Below are 24,084 nucleotides of genomic sequence, written 5' to 3'. Positions count from 1 at the left end.
TGTTGATTTATTCAGTATTTAACCAAGACCACAAACCTTTCCCTAACATCAATAAAATAGTTTGGCTGCTGAGAAGAAACCATAAATACCTAATTCATGTTTGTCTTGGCACAAGTATGGTCAGGAGAAAACATAAATAAGTTTAGTAGATGTGCTTAATATTGATAAACAATATGAACATAATGAACCCGATTGAAAGTACTTCTACTAAGTTACTTGTCAAGGCTTGGTTACTTAAAAGATGATTTTTCCTTCCTGTTTACAATGTTTTCAAATGAAGTAATTAGTGAAATAAAGGATTGCTTTCACGGCGTTTATGGTTATTGTCCTTTTAGCTCATGGATAAAAAGAGGCCACGAACACGTGTAAAGGAGAGAGGAGGGAGGTTTCCATCTGGAGAGAAGAGCCGGGCCCACGCTGCAGAGGGGGAGATGGGGCAATGGGAGGTACGAGACAAGAGGGGTGGGGCCTGTGCGTCCAAACTGGGACGTCCCACTGGAAACGTCTCCCGTGTGCGCTGCTGTGGCCGTTAGAACGTCCCAGGGTCCCGCTCACAGCTGACTTCTCTCCTCCTTTGTCCCTGCTCGGCAAAGATACAAAGGTAAGAGCTCTCACTCCGACTTTTATCGTTTGTCACGTGACTCAAGTTGGGATCACTTCAGCAACCAAGTGGACAACTTTAGGCTTCAGTGATTTTGTGATTAACCCGCTGAGTAAAATAGATTAGATTGGCCTCAAAATGAATTCACATGTGTCTGAAGGATATAATGAAATATAATCTGCTTTGTATGCAAGTTTGACCAAAAGTGAACAAAGCAGAAAAGATGTTTATCTCTCAAAAATGAACAGTTGATTTGATGCTCGGAACCCAATCCAGTTTTGGTAAAAAATACAAAGCTCTACAGATTTGCACCAATTAAAGTTTGAAAAGTTGAAAAAGAGTTGGGGGACGGAATCAGTTTAACGAGCAGCTGCCTCAAAGCGCACGGAACAATCTCCTCTGTCATTAGAGCGCTGCTCCCTGCAGGTAAACAAGCTGTGATTATGAGAGTTCCTTTGCTCTGCAGGTAATTGTGTGCCACATCGGCAAAGGGAAGGGAGGGGGGGGGGGCAGGGAGTTAGCCTGTGGGAGGGGGTAGATGCAGACACAGGCTGATTTGCAGCTGGGGTTTTCTGCTTTGTCTCAGCGGCTGCTGTCAAAGGACAAATTTTTCTTGAAGCTCACACGTTAGGAGCAGAATCCTCTCTGCTCTTCTTTCGGCTTCTTCGGGGGCCGATGGCTGTTAGAATAGAGGAGCTGGTCAGAAGTGAAGAAGGAAGGGGAGGGGGGGGGGGTATGAGATTACAACAAAGCTCTCATGATAGAGCAATGGGAGCCTCTCTCCGGCAAACCTCTCTCCTTTCCCTCCCTTCATCCCTCTGTGACTCCCCCAGCTCCCTCCCTCCCTTGCTCCCTCCCTCCCTCCCTCTCCGTCTGTGAGATTACTCCCATGAAAAGGAATGCGGGTTGCCGTGGTCACCAGCTGAGGGAGAGTTAGCTCGGATGCCTCTCAGGGTCGGGCGTCACTCGGGGCCTCAGCCACGCATAGGTTTTCCAGAAAAAATTAGTCTGGGGGCTTTTTCGTGCTCTGGCATTCAGTTTGAATAAAACCTTCTCCGTGTTCCTCTGGCCCATCCGATTCCATTTGGGATGAACTGGAATCGGGCCAGAGCAGATGACCTGACGTCAGTTCGTCAGGAAACGCGTTCAGAAGCGCTCACCCTAGACACGAGTCTGCACACGTGAACGAACAAGACGACTTGTGGCACCACAAGTAGCTCAGGAACCCAATATATTCATATCAAAAGCAAACATGCTGCATCTGCTTGTCACGTGACGTTCCTACTCGAGTGTCTTGGTAGTATTCTGGCAAACAAGTATCTCAAGTGACGTTTTTTGGGTCTCTGCTCTGGAAGCGCGTCGCACACCTCTCTCCATCCGACGTTCTCACCTGTCCAGGAGGGCCGAAGGACAAAGAGTCGGCATGAGTGCCAGCGAGGGGCAGACAGAGCGTCTCTGGCTGCTTAATTGTTGAGGTGGCAGCTGTGGAGGGAAGTGGGAGGAGGACGAAGGGGAGGGGGGGGGAGGTGTCTGAGCCGAGGATGCTGGGAAATGGCAGGGCCAGTGTGGAAATCTCTGGAAAAACTCTAATCCCCCGACCGGAAGCGAAGATCGTCTGTAGCCGACGTGGAAGAAAGAGGTGGTGGAGAAGAAAATAAAAACTGGAGACGTGACACAAGTGAAAAAATGCAGCAGGTAGAGACAGGAGGATGAGGGGAGAGAGAGAGAGAGAGAGAGAGAGAGAGGCCGGAAAAATGGTTTCTCAGAAGTTGTTCGGAAAGTCTTTTGTTTGCCCGTCCAGCCGTTACATCACGACTCCACCGAGACGTCACTTCCTGTTATTCATTATTTAAGTGCAACACATGTACATTTATGTAGGAAACAGAAACGTGCAACGAAAGCACTTTTCAACAATAGTGACAAGAAAGACGTCAAATAGCCCCTCAAAGCGGCTAAAAGCTGTTCAGTGACAAATAAAGAACAAGAGGGTCCGTACTGAGGGGGGAACAGGGTCAAAGGTCAAGTAACTCCGGTTGCATATATATCTTTGCTGCTCTTTGAGACATTCAAAAAGTCAGGTGTCTTGGTTCTCTTTGAATAAAAGCCATTTATTGCCATTATTTTCAATTATTGCTGTAAATAATCTCCGTGTTAGAAAAAAGGTTTTATTATCCCCACATGCTAAGTTAAGACTATTTTTAAAGAGAGTCACAAAAAAAGCTTCTAAACTGACCGGAAAGGTTTTAACAGACATTAACGTTAAAATCTCTTCTGCTTTTCTGAGCCACAGACTTTATTTCGGAAATCGAGCCGAATGCAAAAGTTACGATTGACGTTTGTGTTTTTTTACTCACCAAAATATAATATAGATATTTTTAAATGATTTGGCTAAATTCAATCCCCATTTACTTAAAAATCCGCCCTTTTTCCAGCCTCATCCCTGGAACGTATTTCATTAACTTTGAGGATCATCCACAATAAAGAAAGACAGGAAATCACGGTTCCTCCTCACAGCCCTTTGCTGCATGTTTGCATGTCTGCGTTTACTCGGCTGTTACATCACCGAGGAGCCGAAGAAAGAATTCCTCCAAATTCTGCCCCCCTTTAAAGGTCACAGAGAGGGAGGGAGGCAGATAGCAGGTTGTTTTTTCTTCCGCAGCCAGTTTACAGCTTACCTAACTAAACCCAAATAAAATACGTTGCAGAAGAAAAAAGGAGCTCCTTCATGAGCCTGAAGTTTCCCCTTCTCACTCGGCCCTGTTTGATTACGGCTTTCCAAATAAAATAATTTTGTTTTCGTCCGGCCGAGCGGGGTCCGAACGGGAAGATACTAAAACAAGAAGGTGTCGAACACTTTTTCATTGAGCTTCTCTCACGCTCCTCAGAAGTCCTCTGCCCCAAACTTTCCATCAGCAAGAACATCTCTTTTTTTCTTTCCTCTTTTAATACCTCTCTATTTTTAAGAAGGCCAGGTCCTTGTGCGCGGGTTGTTTGGCGACGGCACCGTCCTCTGCCAGGACTGACCTGTTATTTTCCACGCCCGAGCCTGCTTAATGACTTCTCATCCCCGGACCTTTCCAGAACACTGGCCGCCGTTGTGAAGGTCCCGCTTGCTTAAAGCAAGGAGTGACTTGTACTTGGACGGAGCGAGGCGATGCCACGGTCGTCACGTCTTCGCATCAAAACAGCTCTGCACTTGTGGGATCTCTAGATTATTAACAGAGTAACAAAAAACAAACCAGTCTCTGAAGGCTTTTCCTCAGATGTTCTCTCGACCGGACTTGCCTTTTGAAGGAACCGTATCTCTTTGTTTTGAAAGATTGGTTTCAAATGAGACGGTTCCTTTTGTGATTTTGTGGGACACAGGGTCGATACAACGAGCCCAAACCTGCTCCCATAAGAGAATGCTGCAGCTGTAGACGGAAGGATCACACACCCGTCACGTCTATAGATGCACTTTTACTATTTTAAAGTTGACAACAGAAGGAAAAAAAGCGCCCTCGGGGCTTTTCTTTCCTGCGTCTCTCTGTCTGTCCAAACACGCTGTGCCCTATTCAAACGCTTTGCGTCAACAGGCCCGTCCCACGATTTAAAGGACGTGCAACCGGCAAAACAAAGCGTCCTCCAACCTCAAAATGTCTTATCCAAACTGCAGGAATTCCAAGTATTCCCAGCTCAGTTTGTAGATCTTATAATCCCAGCTGATCGTGCAGCCAGGCTCACTGTAGTGTTATTGAGGGAAAACTCAAGAGGAACGAGGGGCTTTCGATATGAAAACCTTTACCTACTGACCGTTTTTGTCCTCTGACGTCAGAACGGAGAGGGCCTCTGGGATGTCTGGGGGAAATTGGCTTTATGGAGGTGCAAAGGGAGATGAGTCATAGAGGGAGGAAGACGGAGCAATGCCACGCTCCATTATGGAACAAAGGAGCCCTGATGTGGTCCTTGAGACTGGGCTTGATGAAGTGAAGCAGGGAAGAGGAAGAGTCCCCAAGAAAAGAAAGGATGGATCAGAGTATAAAAAAAGTACTATTTAATGTGTGCGTATACTTTGACAAGGTTGTGGCTATGGTGTGAAAATGAAAGTAGCATAACCTTTATTTTGTTTCCTGTGAAAACGTCCATTATGTCATGTGACATTTTTCATTGCCATTGGTTTAACTAAACCAAAGATGGTGCCAATGGATCGTAATTAAGTAAAACCTGGTTTTGTTTTCCCAACCATTCGAAACGTTTGTGTTCTTTTGGGAATGTGAGGGCCGTTAACGGGGAGCTGGTAAATGCTTCTTCCTCTTGCTGCGGTTTTGCCATCGACGCATTTTCAGAGGACCAAACAATGTTCTGGAAAAGACTTTTCACACAGGCCGCAGGGAATGTTCAACTGGACCAGCAGCAGACGGAGGGACAGTGGGGGTCTTGTTCGGGGAAACCGGAGAGCGTCCATTGGTCCGTAAAAGGGTTGGGTCAGACTTCTGTCTGCTTTATTAAGCATCCAGGTGTTCCTCAGGGAACCCTCCGAGGACCCTATTGAATGCTTAAATAACACATTTGTTGTCGTTTTAAGGTATGAATACTAATGTATCCGGTAAAGTAACCAATACTTGTATGTAATACTTGTATGAAAGTGACGATGGGATTTAAATAATAGGAAACCGGGTTCACTCGTGGGTCTGTTTGTGTCCACAGACTTTGAAGATGAGGGTGTGGATCGTCTTCCTCCTGTGCCTGGCTGGCCACGCCATGGCTGCTCCTGTAAGTGAGACCCTCTGCGTGTCTGTATGTTTGTGCGTGTGTGTCGTCTGCTTTTGGCATCATGTGCATGTTCCTGTCTTTGTTGGCTTAACTCAACGTCTCCTCCTTAACTCCTTTCCTCTGCGATTATTAGGTCATGTGTGAGTGTGTTGTGCCTATGTGCAGTTCCTGTGTGTGTCTACTTGTATGTGTGATTCAAAGTGTGTTTGTGCGGTTGGGCTCTGTCTGTTTCTGACTTCCCAAAGGTGTGTGTTGATGTGCAGAAATGAATGTTTAATATGTGTGTGTGTGTGTGTGTGTGTGTGTTGCAGACTGAGGACGAGCCCATCGTGGAAGAGCTGGTCACCGAAGAGCCAGTTGTTGAGGTCAGTCCAGATGTTCATCCTGCTTACTTTCAACTAATTTCCATGATCCGGTCGAACAAATGTCCCGATGTCGGTGTGTTCCACCGGGGTTTAATCTGTGTTAAACATTTTCCCAACAAACAGAGAGGGACGAAAACAATTTTTATTTTTTACTTGAAGTGGAAATAGACCTGCAGACGAGTTCGCTTCGCTCTCGTCACTCTGCGTTTCTCAACGTGAGATTCCTCAGCGACCCGTGAGGCTTAAGCGGCTTGCGGCCTGACCTTTGACCTGTGATGTTCCCCAGGATCTCGAGGTGGGGGTCAACCCGGTACAGGTTGAGATCGGAGAGTTCGACGAGGCCATTGACATCGCAGAAGAAGAAGAGGAAGAGGAGGTCACTACCGAGAGTAAGTCAACAAAACGACGGGTCTTATCCCACAACGTCACATTAATTTAATTCATTCATTTTTCACAAACCACATGTAATATGTTTTAAAATACTCGTTGAAGCAGACAAATTCTTATAATGACGGTACGTCAAATTTATTAGTATTAGCTCTGCTCAAGCACCATCATTTTAGTAATTTTTGTTTATTCATTTTATGAGCCAATAATGGAAGTTGTTGTCAAAAATGGTATAAAGGTGTAAACACAAGTTGTGTTAATAATGTGTTTAATTAAAAGTTGTCAAGGAGTAAAACTTGAATAGAAAGTCGTGTTTTCTTACACGTCATCATAAATGTGGCCGCTGTTACACGGCCAGTCCAACATCCAACATCCCATAATAACACGCTGGGCGGTAATGACAGGTTGCAGCGACGGAGCCCCGGGCGCGGCAGGAAGAAAGTCTGTACAAAATGTCCAAATGTTTGGTTGTGTGTTGGAGGCTTCGCCCTCGACTTCACAGAAAGCAAAGCTACGAAAGAAACGGAATAAACGTTTTCAGATTGAAGCATCAGTTCACTCACTTTTTCTAATGAAATAACAGAAATGTAGTCCCTTCTGAATAATTCTTGAATACGTTGGTTCAGTTCATTCAAATGTTTTCTCTCCACAGTCCTTTAAAACTGAAAGAATTCAACATTGAAAATGAGAGTTGGACAATATCTAAATATCTAAAAATGGTTCTCAGTAAAGGTTCATTCACCATTAATGTCTCTAAACTTCCTTATAGAAACCATTATTCTTGTTAAATGTCATATTTTGTTGCTCAAACCCTCTCTTTTTAAGAGGTGTAGCTTTGAGGTTTGTGAGGCCAACAATTTTTTCATGTCATAACGTGATGAATAAAGATTTTGTACTTTTTTTGGTCTTTTTCAGAATTGAAATTTGCCAAACTAACAGCTCAATAAACCTGCTCAGTAATCCTCCCACGTATGAATGATTTAATTTGAAGGATTTCCTCCGGCTTTAAACGCAGCGCAGTAATTTCCCGACAGAGAGCTTCTTCGTCTCTAAGTTTGTGTCATCTTTGTCTTCAGATCCCTGCCTGAACCACCAGTGCAAGAAGGGCAAAGTGTGCGAGGTGGATGAGAGCAACACCCCTATGTGTGTGTGCCAGGACCCCTCCACCTGCCCCACTCCCGAGGGGGAGTTTGAGCATGTGAGTTTGAAAATAATCACCCGTGTTTGAACGGTACGAATCCAAAAGGCTTTGACGATGGGGAAATGTGACTCCTCAGGTTTGCGGCAGCGACAACAAGACCTTTGACACCGCCTGCCACTTCTTCGCCACCAAGTGCGCGCTGGAGGGAACCAAGAAGGGCCACAAGCTGCACCTGGACTACATCGGGTCCTGCAAATGTGAGCTCCCACTTGTGCCACGTGTTGAAGCTGCATTCTCTCTAGTGACCACCAAGGGGGCGACTCCTCTTCTATGAGAAAATGACTGTACTTTATTTCATTTCCTCAGGAAACATTGTAAACATGAGTTTAAAGTCTCAATTTCTAATTTTAAATCTTCTTCAAAACAGCATAATGTTCATTTAGTAAATTACCATGAAGCGAAGGGATGCTTTGGGGCGGGTCCTACTGTTATTGAATTATGACGAAAGTTGTCCATGTACCAAGCTCCGCCCTCTTCTCCACCTCCTGGTTGCAAAAAAAACAAGATGGTGCCGAAAACCCCTTCAAAGCAAATCTTCACAAACCAACGGGTGACGTCACGTTGACCACGCCTACTTCTCACATACAGTCCTAAACTAAACTAGATTCAGGATTGATTTAGACCATTATGAGTCATTTAGTAAAGTAGTATTTAGCCTCCACTCTGGACACACCCCTCTGACAGATGTTAACAGGGGGAAAATACCTCTCTAACTCCAATGAGGCAGAGAAATGTGCATAAACAAGTTTGGGTTTGTCATTGGATCATGAGAGGCAACAAAGAAAATAAATTAAACAACATATATGATAAAAAATAACAAAAAGATAGACTTGTCTATGTGGTATTTATTACATTTTAACAATACGAGCCACACATATTTAAATAAATGCATCATCCAAAAGTTTTCAAATACTTTTAGGGATTGAAAAAAAGATTTGAAGGTCGATATTTGAGGATGTTTTGTGAAGAGTATTTCAGAAATTAAGGAAACTCAAAGGAAAGCCTCACATTCACCCCTTGACGTCCAAAAACCTCTTAACTCCCTTAGGTTGATTTTGAGGTCACGTGGCCGCTGTCCCCTTTTGTCCGTTTGTTCCCTTTTGAGGCATCAGGTGTGCTTGGTTCCGTCCCACCTGCCTGTAATCTGAGGAGCTTCAGCTCAGGGCTCTCTGTGCTCTCGGGTTGCTGTGATTGATGTGCGGCTCACATTCAGAGTCATGTCTGGGCCCGCAAGCTGCATTTCTTCCACTGTTTACGCTGCACACACACACACGCGCACACACAGACACACACACGCTTAGCTTGAGGAAATTACTATGGGCTGAAAGGCTCAAATGGAGATCAAGGTGTTATTCAGTTCAAAAGAACAAAGATGTATTGCATGTATGAATCAATATATTGAGGATTAAATAATAAGATGCAGGTCTTTTTTCTTGCATTTGGCTTTCTTAAATGCACTTAAACGGTTTGAGATGTAATTTTGTATTTATAAAATGGACATAAAAAGTCCTTACCGCAGGACGGGATTTACTGCTGGCATGCTTAAGGACCAATTAAAACCCACAGAGCAGGGACATCTGGGAGAACGTCTGTGGGTTTTACGAATCAAGCTGACAGTGGTTCCTCCCTGCAGACATCGAGCCCTGCATGGACATCGAGCTGAGCGAGTTCCCCCTGCGCATGAGGGACTGGCTGAAGAACGTCCTGGTGACTCTGTACGAGCGCGACGAGGACAACAACCTGCTCAACGAGAAGCAGAAGCTCAGGGTGAGTCCAGAAAATCATTGTGGAGTGTGATTGGAACAACACACGGGACTTTTCTACTTTAATGTGATTTTTGAACAAAAGGACGAAAAGCAAGCAGAATATACAGTACAGTGCAATAAAGAAAAAATAGTCATCTCATAAGAGAAATAAGTCCAATAATGTCCAATATTGAGAGAGGATACCAAAGAGCTGTTATGGATCCTCTGATGGTGCAGAGTAATAGTTCATTTAACTTTTGTGAATCATTAGAAACATTAAAAAACATATGGCCTCTAATGCAGCTTTTAAAAAGGCAATAGTTAAAATTGTAACTAGTTAACTACTACAAAGCAGCAAAAGCTTCATCTTTTTAAAGCTGCATTCTCTCTAGTGACCACCAGGGGGAGACGCCTCTGGTCCTATGAGAAAGTGACTCTACTTCTCCCTTGATCCGATCCCTCAGTAACATTGTAAACATGAGATTATCGTCTCAATCTCTGATTTAAACTCTTCAATTCAGGTGAAGAAGATCTTCGAGAACGAGAAGCGGCTGCAGGCCGGCGCACACTCCCTGGACCTGCTGGCCCACGACTTTGAGAAGAACTACAACATGTACATCTTCCCCGTGCACTGGCAGTTCGGCCAGCTGGACCAGCACCCCGTCGACGGGTACGTACTGCACAATAAGCCAATAACACAAGATTAAAGCCATTAGTGGTTCTTTGTGGAAAAACCTTAGATTTGCTGGTTGACCAAGAGGGCCATCTTTAAAAAGCTCCCTTCGTCATAGCGAGACTCATTCGAGCCTCCACAGCCTCAGATTGGGGAAAAATAAGAGTGAGCAGATGATCTCACACCACGGCCTCGCCGCTCGATCCGACGCGCTTCGAGATGCTCGATGTGAAAGAAGCCGATGTGGCTGCCACCCAGAATGCATTGCTCCTTGAGTTCGTTCTAACAAAGGCGACGTCAAGGAGCTTTCAAAATGGTACTTGGGAGTATTCCCAGCCTGGTGAAAGAAGAAACACAAAAGTGTGTGCGACTCTATTGTAAGGTCTTCCTTTGTGCTCGCTGTGCTGTCTGCAGGTACCTGACCCACACGGAGCTCTCCCCCCTGCGCGCCCCCCTCATTCCCATGGAGCACTGCACCACCCGCTTCTTCGAGCAGTGCGACGCCGACAACGACAAGTACATCGCCCTGGAGGAGTGGGCCCGCTGCTTCGGCATCAAGGAGCGTGAGTACTGACTCGAAATAATCAACCTGTTTTTTTTAGTCCCATTTTGTTTTGCAGAATCAGGGGGAAGGGGGGGGGATGTAACTTTTTTATATATATATATATATATATATATAGTTAAGTTCAGCTCCGGGTTCTTTTTGATCTGCATTATTCTGTTCATGTGGTAAAATAATGTCTGGACGTGACATCTTCTACACAATGATATGAAAATGACGTATCCATAATATATAACGGTGCTGACGGGTGACGTTTGTGTGTTTGCAGAGGACGTGGACAACGACCTCATCGTCTAAGCGGACAGCGGACTGGTGGTCGGCGCTGACGGGACGAGGTGCTGATCCCTAAGTTAAAAACAAAAATCACAGTTACGGTGCTAATTGCAAATTCTTTTTTATTTCTTTTTTTAAAATCATTTCTTGCCTATACCACTAAAAAAGAAGAAAAAGAAGAAAAAAAGCTACAAAGGAGAAATGTGCACAGCCTGTACTAACCATCGTTGAATTCTCAGTAAAGAAAACTAAAGACCTCTGATGTAAACGTGTTGTTGACAATAGTTTACTGACAATAGTTGATTAAGTGTTTGTTCAGGACTTCAATTGAAAATCAATTGAAGATCAATTTGAGACGAAATGTAACGAGGAAAATAAAGTTTCTAAATAAATGCTCCCTCTGCTTGCTTTCTACAAACGACCCGTTAGTTTCTGCACTCTTTGTCTCTCGGTGTCATTGTGTTTTCTTTTGTGGTTATTGGATCTTTGGACTGCTGCTTTAAGAGTTGTTAATTTTTATTTTCCATACAGATTTCCGTGTCCCAGACGAGGACACGCGTGTACTGACATTTGAACCAATAAAGAGGATATATTGTTTGGAATCTTTCCACAAGGGGAGAAGTCTCGCAGGCTGAGTTTTTTTCCTCCTCCGAATCCACATTTCTCCCTCTGAGACGAGCAAATTCTTCCCAAGAATAAAAGACTGTGAAGGGATCTACGCAGGCTTTCACGCCTCTCTCCTCGGAGCTCCAGTCCAATGTTTGGTTTAGTTTTGTTCAGGCGGTATGGGACCTGAAGCCTCACAAGATTCTCATTAAATATAATTAGTGAGCGCAGCGCTGTGGCTTGACCTTGGTTTTTTTGTGTTTCTTTACAATAATGAACAGTGCAATCAGGCAGTGAGTGGAAGCATGTTTGTAAGAACAAAGGGCCCTTTAAAAAAACAAAAACACAAGAAAAACTAGTCTTTAACGTGCTGAAATAAGCCGTTATAATGGTGCTCGTCCATCTCGATGTGCTTCCACTGATTCTGCAACACAGTGAGGTTAAACCTGAGGTACACACATGTATTTATACACATAAATATTGCACTTTGTGGCTTCAATTCAGTCACGTAAAAACAAAAAATAGGTTTAAATGGTAAAAATGGGTTTTTCTTCCTGACCATCCTTGGGCCATGAGACAAAAAGAGACAAACGCCAAGAGCATTTTGCACCTAAACTGCACTTTACAACATAACACAGCTGTGTGCGTGTGTGCGTTTGCGTGTGTGTTGAAGTCACCGGCCCCTAGCTGTGCACCGAGCCTCTCGCGGTCCCCCGGGAGACTGAGCACCCTGCTACCATCCCCACCCGGTCATCCAGACCCCGGTGTCAAGAATGTGAAACAGCAGGCGGGGGGCGGCCCTCCCCTCTCTGTGGCTCCGGAGCTGTAACAGGATACTCTTCTTCTATTGCATGTCTTTGCTAAGTTAAACCATCTATTATCTGCACATTTAGGCTCAAGCCAGCAGGAGGACTTTGTTTGAGCTTGTTGCACATGTTCTAGTGGACGTTCCACACAACATGCATTCACCGTGTAGAACAATCTCAACTTTAAAGTAACATCTCAGATTGTCTTGATAAAACACAATTCCTGAGACTACGGCCTTTTCAAAAATATGTTTAAAATCCTCTAACTGCTTTACCATGCTAGGAGTAACATCTATTTGAGCATCTCTGAACCCCAATGCAGTGTGTTTATTCCCAATGCTCATGACAGAATCAGTCATGAGGACTTAACATAAATACTGTATTTTAAACAAAACACAGTAAAAAACTGACATTGCTGCAATCACCACAGAGCGAAACCTGAGTCCTCTTCATAGAGTCCAAGCCCTGATTTCTTTTAGCTAGGTTTTTTCACAGGTGCATTCTGAGGGATCTATAAGTGAGTGTGGTTTCAATATATTATGATTGAGACTTCTAAAATCATTACAATGAAAATCAAATGGCCCAGGATTCTAGAACAAATAAGGTCATATTCATCTGAACCACATGGTCTACGGTCATTTCAATTTAATCAAAGTATCACCTGCAATGACGTGAGAGTTTAAGGATAGTTTTGGCGTAATGGCGAAACCCGAACGACGCCTCATTCTGTTAAATAAAACAGCCAGAAAAGAACAAGCCACTATTAAAACTGCGGATAATGTTGATGCAAACAAGTCTAAACGCAACCGTGCTGGGGCTTATGTAATGCAGGACTAATCAGCGAGTTGGGGGCAGGTGAGCAGGTGGGGGGGGGGGGGGAGGGAGAGATTGCGGGAAATGGGGACCTGCATTGACAGGGAGAGATCGCGTGTGACACAGAAAACACCAGGTAGCTGGATGCATGTTATGGGGAAACTATGACCAAGCAGAGCAGTAGATGCGGAGTTTGCGTCGTAATTTGATGAGTCATCTGCTGTAATAAAAGTCGGTTGAAATGCCGAATAAAGCTTTGTCGCCACTCTGCGTAGAAGAGACTCCATTGCACCGCGCTGGCTGCAAAGCGCCACTGACAACCGGCACGCACCGGCCAATTAAACAATCGCACTCCTGTATTTTACTGGTAAGCGATTGGCCATATAAATAAACCCCTATCTGGCCCAGCGACAAAGCAATTGGCTGACGAGTCACTTTGCTTCCATCGGATTGGTCGGACCAAGAGGCGGGGTATCACGTTCGGTTGCGGAGCTGAAACCGGTAACCGAGCACTCCAGCACGTTGTGAAGCCCTAGCGTTTCAGGCTGCCGCCGACGTGATCTAAAGAAATCAATTGTTTCTAGATCGAAGATTTTTTTTGATTGTTGACCTACGGGTAAGTTTTTTTTTTGTTGACAAACCGTCGTTAGTTTTCAGTTTTTAAAAATGCTCAAATTTTCCTCTATCTTAATATTCCGAATAACTGGGTCGCTTTTCGCGGCCGCGTCTACATCCTGGTGAGGACATGGTGGCTGCTAGCACTCTTGTAGCATTAGCATGGCGATCGTGTGTAATTAAATACCATGCGTGACTGTGACTGATTTGGAAAGCACAAACGATGGATGTTGTAATTGTATTCCTGCTCATCTGTCGGAATATTAACACCGTCAGCGCCTTTGGCGTTTTTACTTTGTAGGTCCAGAATATACCCACCGCCCATGTGTTAGCTTACTATGAGTCAGTCGTGACTCCGCTTCGTGTCTCTACTAAGTTAAATAGTCTATGGATGCTGCTTTAAATCCACAACCTAAGTCTCGCGGGTTTGACCGCCCGTTTGATCCAGATAACTCACCCTCGCAGGACCGTGAAAGCATTGCCGGGGTACTGGCCGGTACACCGGCCAGAACACGTGTTGGTGGGGGGGGCTTCTACAGGAACCAGGCTACACAACGTTAGCCTGTTTCTTCCCTACTTATTGCCGAGCATGAGTTACCTGCTGCGCTCTCTGGAACGTTAACGTTATACCCGGAAACTGCCCACCGTCTTGTGGAGCCGCCGGCAACCGGGAGGAGGGCGAGAGACGCGCGCCTACAGGCCGGTTAGTGCCCCGGGACCGCGGGCACGGCGTGGCCTTTGTCTGCCTGCCATGCCTTGCTTTTTTTTGTCCTCCACCAGCTGCTGTGATATCGCTGCTGCGGTGCAGACATGTCCTTATATGCACTTCGTTTAAACGTGGATCCATTCTTGCTTCTAACCCCCCCCCCCCCCCCCTCCCTCCCTCCCTAAGCGCACTGTTAGCCGTTAGCATTAGCACTGCGGACCGAGCACACCGTCCACTGCTCGTAATTGGCTCAGGCCGGTGGATCAGTTGGGATGTGGTGTTTGGCCGGAAAACAGATGGACAATTAAAGCTGGCACTGGTACCAGTTGGTGTACTGGTTTTAGCCTCCTCGACTCTATATTGTTTAAATGGTGTATAGAGAAATGTTCTAATATATAAACCCTGTATTGTATTAAACCACATTAAGCTACTAGTGAACTGGAGGCCCCAAACGTCCAGCCCTAAATGATCAATTACATCTATTTGACCAGGACACTTTGTATCGTTGCCATAGACCTGCTTGGATATTGTTTTGTTACTTTGGGTTGTTGATGACACCGCTTTGATTTCCTGCTGTAAGATCAACCAGACAGATACTAAGTGCAGATACCTGTATAGGTGCTTGTTTCATCCAGTCGCATCGGCACACTGAACTGAAGAATGTGAAGGTGTGTTGAAGCACGCTTCAGCCTTCCCCCATGACGTGTCATCACAGCGGTGCATCCCAATCTGAGACATGGATCAGTTTGAAGAGTGTAAACACACACACGGGGGGGTCAGTGAAGAACAAAATGTCCTCCTTACAGATGTGACTTCTGGGACACGTAGGTCAGGACAGTGTGCCTAATTTCACTCGATGATTGAACTGAGACTACGTAGTGGTCGGTTATACTCTTATTTATTTGATTTATTGTCGTTCTATTTCAGATGCAAAGAAACAATTGTTTCTAATCACTCGCAACATCTTTAGAAACTGAGTGGCACTGCATTTTCACCGATTTCCCCCCTTGGAGTTGAAGAAATAAAAAACATTCTTTCATAACTTTGAAGGTCAAATGGTTACAGTGTGTTGGGAGTGATTTAGGTTCAATGACTATGCAATGTGAGGATTTCTGAATACGTTCTGTATCCACTCTGAAAACAACCGGTTGGCGGGATGTATCCTGGTTTCGGTGTATCCAGATGTCAGCTTTTGTGAATCGAAACGGTCATGTGACTCGGCGCACTGATGTGCATTTCTGTCATTGGCTGCTGTGTGACGTCTGTAAACAAGGACACCTCTCTCAAAAGGCCAACCATTGTTTTTCTAGTTTCCTAAAATGGTTGCGAATGGCAACACTGATGGTGGAGCCCTGTGTATTGGGACAGTAGTCTTACGGTTGTTTTATCCACTGATAGTTCTGCAATATGGGAGTTCAAAGTATTGTTAATAATCTTTTGGTCTAATATTATAGAACTCTGCTAAATGGCAATTCAAAATTCCTTCCTTCTTCCCTAGAGATTTCCAGCTGACCAAAGAAATGGTGATGGAGAAGCCAAGTGCCCAGCTGGTCGGGCGAGAGTTTGTCCGACAGTACTACACACTGCTGAACCAGGCCCCCGACTACCTGCACAGGTACGACCCGGACACCCAGCGTGATGTTACTAATCCTCAAACTGTCCTCCAAGGAGCTAACGCGTCCTTTTCTTTCCTCCTCCGTCCACTCAGGTTCTATGGAAAGAACTCGTCCTACGTGCACGGCGGCCTGGACAACAACGGCAAACCCGTGGAGGCTGTGTACGGACAATCTGTGAGTCATTAGCCTAAAGATGCTAGCAGTGTATCACTTGAGGCCCGCAGTGCGGACTGCTGACCCCTGGCTCTGTTTACTCCCTGGCTCTGCAGGAGATCCACAAGCGAGTGATGGCTCTGAGTTTCCGGGAATGTCACACCAAGATCCGGCACGTGGACGCCCACGCCACACTGAACGAGGGCGTGGTGGTGCAGGTGATGGGCGAGCTGTCCAACAACATGCAGCCCATGAGGAAGTTCATGCAGACCTTCGTGCTGGCACCGGAGGTATGGGCAAAATATCTGTCGGGCCTTCACACCACATTGTCAGATGTTTGTGGTTTCTTGCAGCTAAAGTTTTAGATGTTATTTCTTCAGGGAACCGTCGCAAACAAATTCTACGTCCACAACGACGTGTTCCGCTACCAGGACGAGGTGTTCAGCGACTCTGATTCTGAGCCCCCGGAAGGTGAGACAGTCTCCTGGCTTTACTCTTTCATCCTCTTGTCGTCGTCCCCCCCCCCCATTTCTTTGCACGGCTCATTTAGATCCTCTGCTTGATGTCTGGAACGTACGAGGAGATGGTTCGCCTGAACATTTTAGCATGTTGTTTTCCCCCCCAGAGTCTGAGGACGAGGTGGAGGAGATCGAGGAGAGGGTCCCCTCCCCCGACATCGCTCATGAAGAGTCTGCCTCCTTCTACGCCCCCACAGCCTGGTACGCTATCTATATCTCCTCAATAGAAACACCACGACTAGAAGTGGAGAGTTCCTTGAATTTTTATTAAGACGCAGTCACAGGCAGCAGGATGTCGTGTAACCATCTCATTTCTCTAGTTCAGAGCCGGCAATCCCTGGGGACGAGGAGGAAGATGAGGAGGAGGAGGAAGAAGAGGCTGCGGCGAGTCCAGAACCCGAGCCGGCGAAGGAGCCCGCTGTCGTGGAGCTGAAGGTGGAGACGCAGGCGGAGACAAACGCCTCAGACGACCAGAAGGAGAAAAACGCCGGCACCACGCCCGCCGCCGAGCCTGCCGCCCCCGCAGAGCCCGCCCCCGCCGCCCCAGAGGAAAACCGGGTAGGTCCCAACGACTCCCCCGCTGGGACACGCTTTTTGTTCTTGTAGCGTTGTCTACCGGCACTGAGTGTGTGTGTGTGTGTGTCTCCTCACAGCCGTTCTCCTGGGCCTCCGTCACCAGTAAGAACCTCCCTCCCAGCGGGGCGGTCCCAGTCTCAGGAATCCCCCCACACGTCGTCAAAGCCCCGCCTACCGCACCGGTAGGTTTACTGGAGATAATAATAATAATGATGATGATGATGATGATTTGGGAGTAGGGGGGGGGGGGAAGCAGAGAGGAAGGCAGCAGGACACGGGCTCGAATCGCAGTGTTGTCAAAGCGCGTTGCCTCTTTCAGCCCAGAGCCGAAGTGAAGGCAGAGTCGCAGACGGCGACGCAGAGACCCCAGAGGGACCAGAGGCCGAGGGAGCAGAGGCCCGGGGGTCCCCCGCCGGTCCACAGAGGCCCCCGACCAGGTACACGCCGGCTCACTGACGTCACTGGCATGACATCACTGCCAGATGTGTGGCGTCCGAGCTTAATTGTTTTGTTTTCATTCAGTCCGGGAAGGCGAGCCGGGCGAGCAGGAGGTTCGCCGGGTGGTCCGGTACCCCGACGCCCAGCAGCTCTTCGTGGGGAACGTCCCTCACGACGTGGACAAGACGGAGCTCAAGGAGTTCTTTGAGCGTGAGTCTACACTTTGGAGAACCTTGTGCTCTTAAGCACCAAACATCGTTAAACCATGGCGCTGAACGTGTGTGTGTGTTGCTCAGAGTACGGCACCGTCCTGGAGCTCAGGATCAACAGTGGGGGGAAGCTGCCCAACTTTGGCTTCGTGGTGTTTGATGACTCTGAACCGGTGCAGAAGATCCTCAGCAACCGGGTGAGGATGGATGCAGCTCTCTGTTCACTTCTGAGTCACCGTTGGTTTAAAACTTTCTGAAGCTGTAACTTGTTCTAACATATCTTGTTTTTATTGAATTTTTCCCCCTCAGCCCATTAAGTTCCGAGGCGACGTGCGGCTCAACGTGGAGGAGAAGAAGACCCGTTCGGCCCGGGAGGGCGACAGGCGGGACATCCGGCCCCGCGGCCCGGGAGGCCCCGGTGGCCCGCGCGATCGGATCGGAGGCAGTGGTGGTGGTGGAGGAGGACCCCGAGGACCCCCCACCCGCGGAGGCATGGCACAGAAGCCCAGCTTCGGCTCTGGGCGGGGTGCCGGGCCCAGTGAGGGCCGCTACCCGGCCCAGCGCCAGTGAGACCCCCCCCCACGCCTAGTTAGGTTAACGATCTGGATTCAACTGACGGTTTTTGGTCATTTATTTTTTGGATTATTGCAGCAGGAACCAATTAGACAAACGTGTAATACCAGAGCAACGAGTAGGAGTTAATTTCAAGTCAGTTTGGGTCTCGCACACACGCTCTCCTGCTTTCTGGCCCCTCCTCGGTCTCCCCAAACGTGAGCGCACAAGTATTTTGGCGGGGTTTCTGTTGGTGTGAAGCAGGTTCGGTCGAGTGCAGTCTCTGCATGTCTCATGGAGACTCCTCCTCTTCCTCCTCTGCTGCTTTGTTTCCCTTTGAGGAATCCACGATGTCACTCCTTACATTTTAATGTTTTATTTGTTTGGTTTTTAACCCTCCACCAGCACATCTATTATCTGGACTCTGTCATTTCTTTTTTTTTTCTTCATGCTGAACTTGAATTTATCAAACAAAAGTCAACGCACGCAAACACATGAAACAAGAAAGAAAAAAGGGTAAATACTACTTGAATTGGGGATTAAAACACCCAGAGGTTAGGTATTTTTTTTTCGCGTTCTCTCCCTGTTTCTTAAAGGAACGTGTACTTTACTGCTCGGGCAATCCTGTGTATTGCTGCCACCGTTGTGTCTAGCGATGGATCGGTCTTATCTTTTTATTCTATCAGGTCAAGAGCTGAACTGTAGTTTTTATTTGAGTAATGTTGGCTTGTAACGTGCAGATTCACAGGGCGCGTCTGAACGGAGCATGTCTCAAATCATGTACATCCAATCCTAGTCGGGCTTCTACCAATGCACTTCATTCGTCATCATGTCAAAAACGAGTTCACCTGCCGATGAGAGAACTAAATTAAAAGTGATTTACTGTTTTAAACCTGGTCTGCTTCATGTTTTTAGTGTGAGCGAGCAACGATGTCTTGGTCTTTGTCTCAATGGGAACAAAGTCAGAACACAGAACAGAAATTAGCATTTATTCCAGTATAAGATGCAGCATTTCTTTATACATTTTTAAATGGTACGTTTTGGTACTTTTCCAACATCTTTTAAAAACTCATTCGCTTGTTCTTCACATTTCACTTATTCTTTGAAATTAAAACGAAATATGCTTTTTAATCATAAAACTGATACTGATTACATGAAAAAAATGTACTTAGGGACATTATGCAACAGTATTCTCACAGTGATGTAACAAAACCCAGCGTATTCTAAATGGTATTCAGCTCATTCACATGTTGCACCTGAGCATAAATCCACCGGCTGTCTTTGACCAGACGAGTCTGAGCCCGATGACCTCATGAACCACTGACTTCTCCAAGAACACGCGGATCACGTGCCATTCGGATGCTTGACCAGCACGTTGTAAATCTAACTCCTCTCAGTGCTGCGTTATAGACGCCATGACGGTGGAAGCTTACAGGTATTGGAGCGTCCACGGCCGTTCGGCCCACGCTTCAGTGGTGTTGACCAGCTTCTTATTTCCACCGGGATCGATTGGAGTACAGTTGAGGTTTTCTTAAAAGGAACCAAATCATTCAAACGCTTTTTAGTGCAGCAGCGTTAGTTTCGCGTAGAACGTCACGTTGCCATAGCAACCCCTGCTGGCACAGGTCCACATGTGGTTGGTCCACAACTTTTCAGATGCTGCTTGGACCTCCAGGTGTTCTTCAGCAAATCTCACAGCGGATCCAGCGGCCGACCTTTGACCTCTGCGTTGGCAAATCCAGAGAAAGGAGCCATTCCTCCGCAGAGGATCGATGCAGAAGAGACACAGCGGCGTCCATGTATCACGTGATTCCTGCTCAGGAGCACAGGCACGTTCCTGTTAACCCTGTATTCTCTTTGTTGACCAGCAGAGGGCGAAGTCTTCTGGAAGAAAATGACTGATGATGATGCTTCTCTTTTCATTTATTCCCTCAGTACACATGGGTTCACAGTCTCAACCTCCAGTTCCAAGTCTTCAATACACCATGTTGTTCATTTTGTGAATGATGGTCCACAATCGGACGATCCAGAGTCGCCTCCTTCTGCTGGTCATTGGGGAGAATGCATGTTTAAAGGCTGGGTTACACTTCAGGGTCTCTAGCTAAGTTATTTCCTGTATATACGCAACATCATGCAGGGGCCTCCAACGACTTCCCCCCGACCTCCGGATGAACCGAGGAGGAGCAGGAAGAGGAGGAGGAGGAGGAGGAGGAAGGCTTGAGGTGGAATGATGATTATGCTCATTTTCAAAAGAAACAGAGCAGCTAAACCAGCAGGAGAGCACATCGAACGGGCCCGACGGACTCATCGATGCTGCCGGGTCGGGGCCCATCGCGGGGCCGCCTGTGTCGACATATGGCTGCCCCCCCCACACACTGTGTCGTCTGGCCTGTTGGCTGCCCCCCCCTGCTGTGAACAGACATGTTATTAGTATTTGTGGCTGCCAGCATGTTCTGGTCCAGCTGGCAGCTAGAACCCGAACGCGCGTACTTTACACGACACACAGAGTACTTCACACGACACACAGCCTCATTCGGTTAAGCGCGGGACCCTCAGGGACTCACCTGACGTCACCTGGTAAACGGTTTCATCTCGTGAGTCAAAAACCTGGATGACGTTCAAATCCAAGAGTAAAAAAATGTCATTTTACCACGTTGTCACGGTAACATGATTTGTTACGTGCCTTAAAGTAACACGTTTTTAAATGTTAATAATCATCTGCTGCGCTTAATCTCTAAATGTAAACCAGCTCATCAGATCTCAAAACATTACTTTTTTAAATGAATTCCTGTCTGGTTATGACCACAAAGCCTGTTGTATTAAACAGTCTAAAATCCAGGGGAAACAAAGTCAGTGTGCAGGAGACGGAGAGACCTCAGTGCAGCGATGTTTAAATTGTGCTTTACGTTTTCTTTTGTCAAACTGCATTGGTGACTCATTTTTTAAAATTGTATTAATAGATGAATACATTTGACCTGATATCACGTGTTTTCTTTCTCCATCTTCAATCCTCGATGTGATAAATGTGAAAACTTTATTAGTCTGAACACTCTTTTTTTTTTTTTTTAAACCTCTGTGCTTTTCACGTTGCAATGTCTTGTGGGTAATTCACACGGCCTGCATCCAATGCTGATATACGCAAATGGTTCGTGGGGGGCTCAAATGTCTGCCTGAGGGGCCGTGGCGGTGACACGCGTGTCATCCTACCATTAACCTCTGCGGTCTGCAGAATGTCACACGGACAAAGACACGCTAGTCCCACAAGGAGGGGGATGCTGGGGAATGTTTTTTCGGGGTTTTAAACGCTGAACTTCTGCACCGAGCGGAGGCAGAATGAATGCTGTTAACGACGTTTGAATTATGAGATGAAAGTCTGATGCACAGATATAGATGTTCCTCTCGTCACGGACAAGTCAGGCAATGAAGACAGCCGGGATATATTTGCAATTTTTAATACTTTTTGTTGAGTGATTACACAGATCCTTGAGTCGAGTGACAGAGAGCAGAAGATCCAACTCCAACAACCATGACAATGTTCAAAAACAGGTAAAGAGATTTTTGTTCAGAAAACCTTTAATCGTTAATAGAATTAGTAGTATGACATATTTTAATAAATATTTAGATATATACAGATACAGCAGAAACGGTACATTCTTTTTTTTTCTCTTCAAATTACTTCACTTTTTTTTGTACAAGCCAAAATATCTGCCATTGTATTGATATTCATGCAAAATATTGTTTCTCAGATTAATGAAAAATAAAAAGGATTTGCTGAACTTTTCTTTTTTTTCTTTTTTTTGTTTCATCTTGCTTTCAGATTATAAGCATCGCAATGAGCTTTGTAAATTTTTTGCAAATGAAACGGGGTGCACTTTGTGCCAATTCACAATAGAAGCAAGTAAAGCAAAATTAAGGCCATTCCAACTTGTGCAAAATAAATTAATAAATAAATATAACGGCAATAATAATAATTTCCTTTAGTTCACAGCAGTTCAGAAGTCACTGTATTTTTCCTTCTCCCTCAGGGCATCGGATTGTACAATACATACAATAAAATACAAGAGAATCAAACAACCCCCCCCCCCCCCCCAAAAAATAGAGTCATTAATCATTGACAAATCAAACCATGCTACTTTAAAATCCAGTTCAGAACCTAAGGATTTATAAACACCTCCTTTCTTTGTTCTCACCATGATATATATATATTATATATGTCTCTCTCTCACTCTCTCTCTCCCTCTCTCTCTATGAACCGCTCCCTCCCTCGACCCATACAGTATGACAATGTTTAATACAATGGTGTGAGGGCAATGACGAAGCTCTAACATGACTATGATACACACACAACACCCACGCCTGAGGAAAAAGGGCACCGTAAAAATGGTGGCTCGATGAATGCACGATGTGCTCGTAGGTCCGCCTTTCTTTTTATAATCGTTTTTTTTAAATTGCATATTCGCCCCCCCCCCCCCCATATGGCACAAGAAGTTACGTGAGCGAGAGCTCTGCTGCTGGACGGAAGGGATTCGGTGAACGGGGTTCAGGCCGTGATCAGATCGCTGGATTACATCTGCTACTTAAATGTCAACGTAATCTATATCTGTACCTTGTTCAGCGGCCATTGATTTTGACATTTACATTGACATTTACAGGTTTTTTTCCTCTTATATGTGTTGTTGTTTACGCAGCCCGTAATGTCTGACATTTCTTATTTTCTTTTAATCTATTTACTTGCACGTAAAAAACCCAGACTAAATCACCTTTTAGGAGTAAGTTGCCTTGCAGGTTCATGTAGTTCATGAATACTGATGGAAGAACACGTTTAGTGCTACATGTGAGAAGTAAAATGTTCTTGCTTTCTAACAAGTAAAGCAGCATGAATGAATAAAGACCGAGCTGATGCTGCTTCCCAGACCTCTCAAAGGCCAGAATTCTAACAGTTCCATGAAAAAAAATTCCAACTTGGGTGCAGCCTCCAAATTTTTGGGGGCTTTTTTTTAAACATCTGTTGCACTTTTTCTTACTGGTTGTCTGCATTAGCCGCATTAGCCGCATTAGCAGCATTAGCCGCATTAGCAGCATTAGCAGCATTAGCCGCATTAGCAGCATTAGCAGGACTAGCAGCATTAGCTGCATTAGCAGTATGTTTGCTTGCTAAGTAAGACGCCAATGCTGTAAAACACAATGCTGTTGAATACACACATGTCCCCTCCAGGCTTCCGTAGTTTCGACCTAGTTTACGTCGGATGGTTTGCATCCTAAATACTGAATCCAGACAAATCTGCTCGGACCAAATCGTTAAAAATTACTACAAGATAGAGCGTCCTTGGTGATCGTGGCCTTCAGAGCTTTTCCATCTGTGCATCTGGGAATGATTTACTGAATCAAATGCAGATTTATTGCAATTATCTATGGCACTTCCACTTTAAAGTTAAAACATGATGAAATGAGAACAGAAGGAGGTACCTGCATGGCATAGCCCTTCGGTTAGTAACTGAACTCATGAGAATAAGTCTTCCTCTATTTCTTCTCTTTTAAACAAAAACTAATCTGTCCCTCCAGATCCAAAAAGGCTCAATGGGAAAGTTTTACATGTAAAAAAGTGTTTTACAGGTAAACATCTTGGAAGTAGTAGTAATAGGGATGAATTATCCAATAGAAGTAACCTTCTTTCTTTAAAAAATGTAGAGGGAAAATGTTTCATATCAAAATATGCCTTTATGTATATATAATAATAATAATAATAATTGTATTTATATAGCTGAAGTTAATCTACCCAATACTGCATCTGGCAATCATAATAAAATAGACAAACTGAATATATCACATCCTGCAACACATCTGAAACACTTGCCCCACAACAGCAGCAAAAGGCGACAATATGAACACAAAAAAGATGAATATCAAAACAAAAACA

At 45.5% G+C, this 24,084-nt stretch overlaps 3 protein-coding genes across 4 annotated transcripts in view; 2 read left to right on the top strand and 1 right to left on the bottom strand.

The window, feature by feature from the left end:
• The first annotated feature begins 489 nt into the window (after positions 1 to 489).
• Positions 490 to 11,172, top strand: sparc (secreted protein, acidic, cysteine-rich (osteonectin)). 2 transcript variants are annotated; one of them, XM_037462205.2, is made up of 11 exons: positions 490 to 601; positions 5,288 to 5,353; positions 5,665 to 5,718; positions 6,005 to 6,107; positions 7,182 to 7,303; positions 7,383 to 7,503; positions 8,940 to 9,073; positions 9,573 to 9,721; positions 10,139 to 10,287; positions 10,555 to 10,621; positions 11,091 to 11,172. In XM_037462205.2, the coding sequence occupies exons 2-10, from the start codon at positions 5,297 to 5,299 to the stop codon at positions 10,581 to 10,583; spliced, it is 918 nt and encodes a 305-aa protein (XP_037318102.1). In that variant the 5' UTR covers positions 490 to 601; positions 5,288 to 5,296; the 3' UTR covers positions 10,584 to 10,621; positions 11,091 to 11,172. The 2 variants fall into 2 exon arrangements, with proteins under 2 accessions (XP_037318102.1, XP_037318101.1); XM_037462204.2 differs by having other exon boundaries at positions 10,555 to 11,172.
• Positions 11,173 to 13,203: 2,031 nt separating this feature from the next.
• On the top strand, positions 13,204 to 19,059 carry g3bp1 (GTPase activating protein (SH3 domain) binding protein 1). The gene is made up of 12 exons (XM_037462051.2): positions 13,204 to 13,400; positions 15,604 to 15,720; positions 15,814 to 15,895; positions 15,991 to 16,164; positions 16,255 to 16,345; positions 16,500 to 16,593; positions 16,713 to 16,950; positions 17,046 to 17,150; positions 17,288 to 17,405; positions 17,491 to 17,616; positions 17,703 to 17,812; positions 17,925 to 19,059. The coding sequence occupies exons 2-12, from the start codon at positions 15,626 to 15,628 to the stop codon at positions 18,183 to 18,185; spliced, it is 1,494 nt and encodes a 497-aa protein (XP_037317948.2). The 5' UTR covers positions 13,204 to 13,400; positions 15,604 to 15,625; the 3' UTR covers positions 18,186 to 19,059.
• A 2,317-nt stretch (positions 19,060 to 21,376) lies between these two features.
• The window catches only part of glra1 (glycine receptor, alpha 1), a 65,566-nt gene continuing 62,858 nt past the window's right edge, over positions 21,377 to 24,084 (bottom strand). Inside the window, exon 11 of the mRNA XM_062558671.1 lies at positions 21,377 to 21,390. Within this exon, the coding sequence (XP_062414655.1) occupies positions 21,377 to 21,390 (14 nt within the window). The remainder of the gene's footprint in view (positions 21,391 to 24,084) is intronic.

This window comes from Pungitius pungitius, chromosome 2 (assembly GCF_949316345.1).
Source record: "Pungitius pungitius chromosome 2, fPunPun2.1, whole genome shotgun sequence".
Classification (NCBI taxonomy): domain Eukaryota; kingdom Metazoa; phylum Chordata; class Actinopteri; order Perciformes; family Gasterosteidae; genus Pungitius; species Pungitius pungitius.
Note: the sequence above shows the minus strand (reverse complement) of the source record. Positions and strands in the feature narration are given on the sequence as shown.

What these genes read in the sequence shown, in the direction of transcription:
- sparc (XM_037462205.2), top strand. Translation starts at nt 5,297, where the DNA reads ATGAGGGTGTGGATCGTCTTCCTCCTGTGCCTGGCTGGCCACGCCATG. An exon ending in CCGAGGGGGAGTTTGAGCAT is followed by an intron (nt 7,304 to 7,382) that starts GTGAGTTTGAAA and finishes GTGACTCCTCAG; the next exon opens with GTTTGCGGCAGCGACAACAA. An exon ending in CTGCTTCGGCATCAAGGAGC is followed by an intron (nt 10,288 to 10,554) that starts GTGAGTACTGAC and finishes GTGTGTTTGCAG; the next exon opens with AGGACGTGGACAACGACCTC.
- g3bp1 (XM_037462051.2), top strand. Translation starts at nt 15,626, where the DNA reads ATGGTGATGGAGAAGCCAAGTGCCCAGCTGGTCGGGCGAGAGTTTGTC. An exon ending in CCACAGAGGCCCCCGACCAG is followed by an intron (nt 17,406 to 17,490) that starts GTACACGCCGGC and finishes GTTTTCATTCAG; the next exon opens with TCCGGGAAGGCGAGCCGGGC. An exon ending in AGAAGATCCTCAGCAACCGG is followed by an intron (nt 17,813 to 17,924) that starts GTGAGGATGGAT and finishes TTTCCCCCTCAG; the next exon opens with CCCATTAAGTTCCGAGGCGA.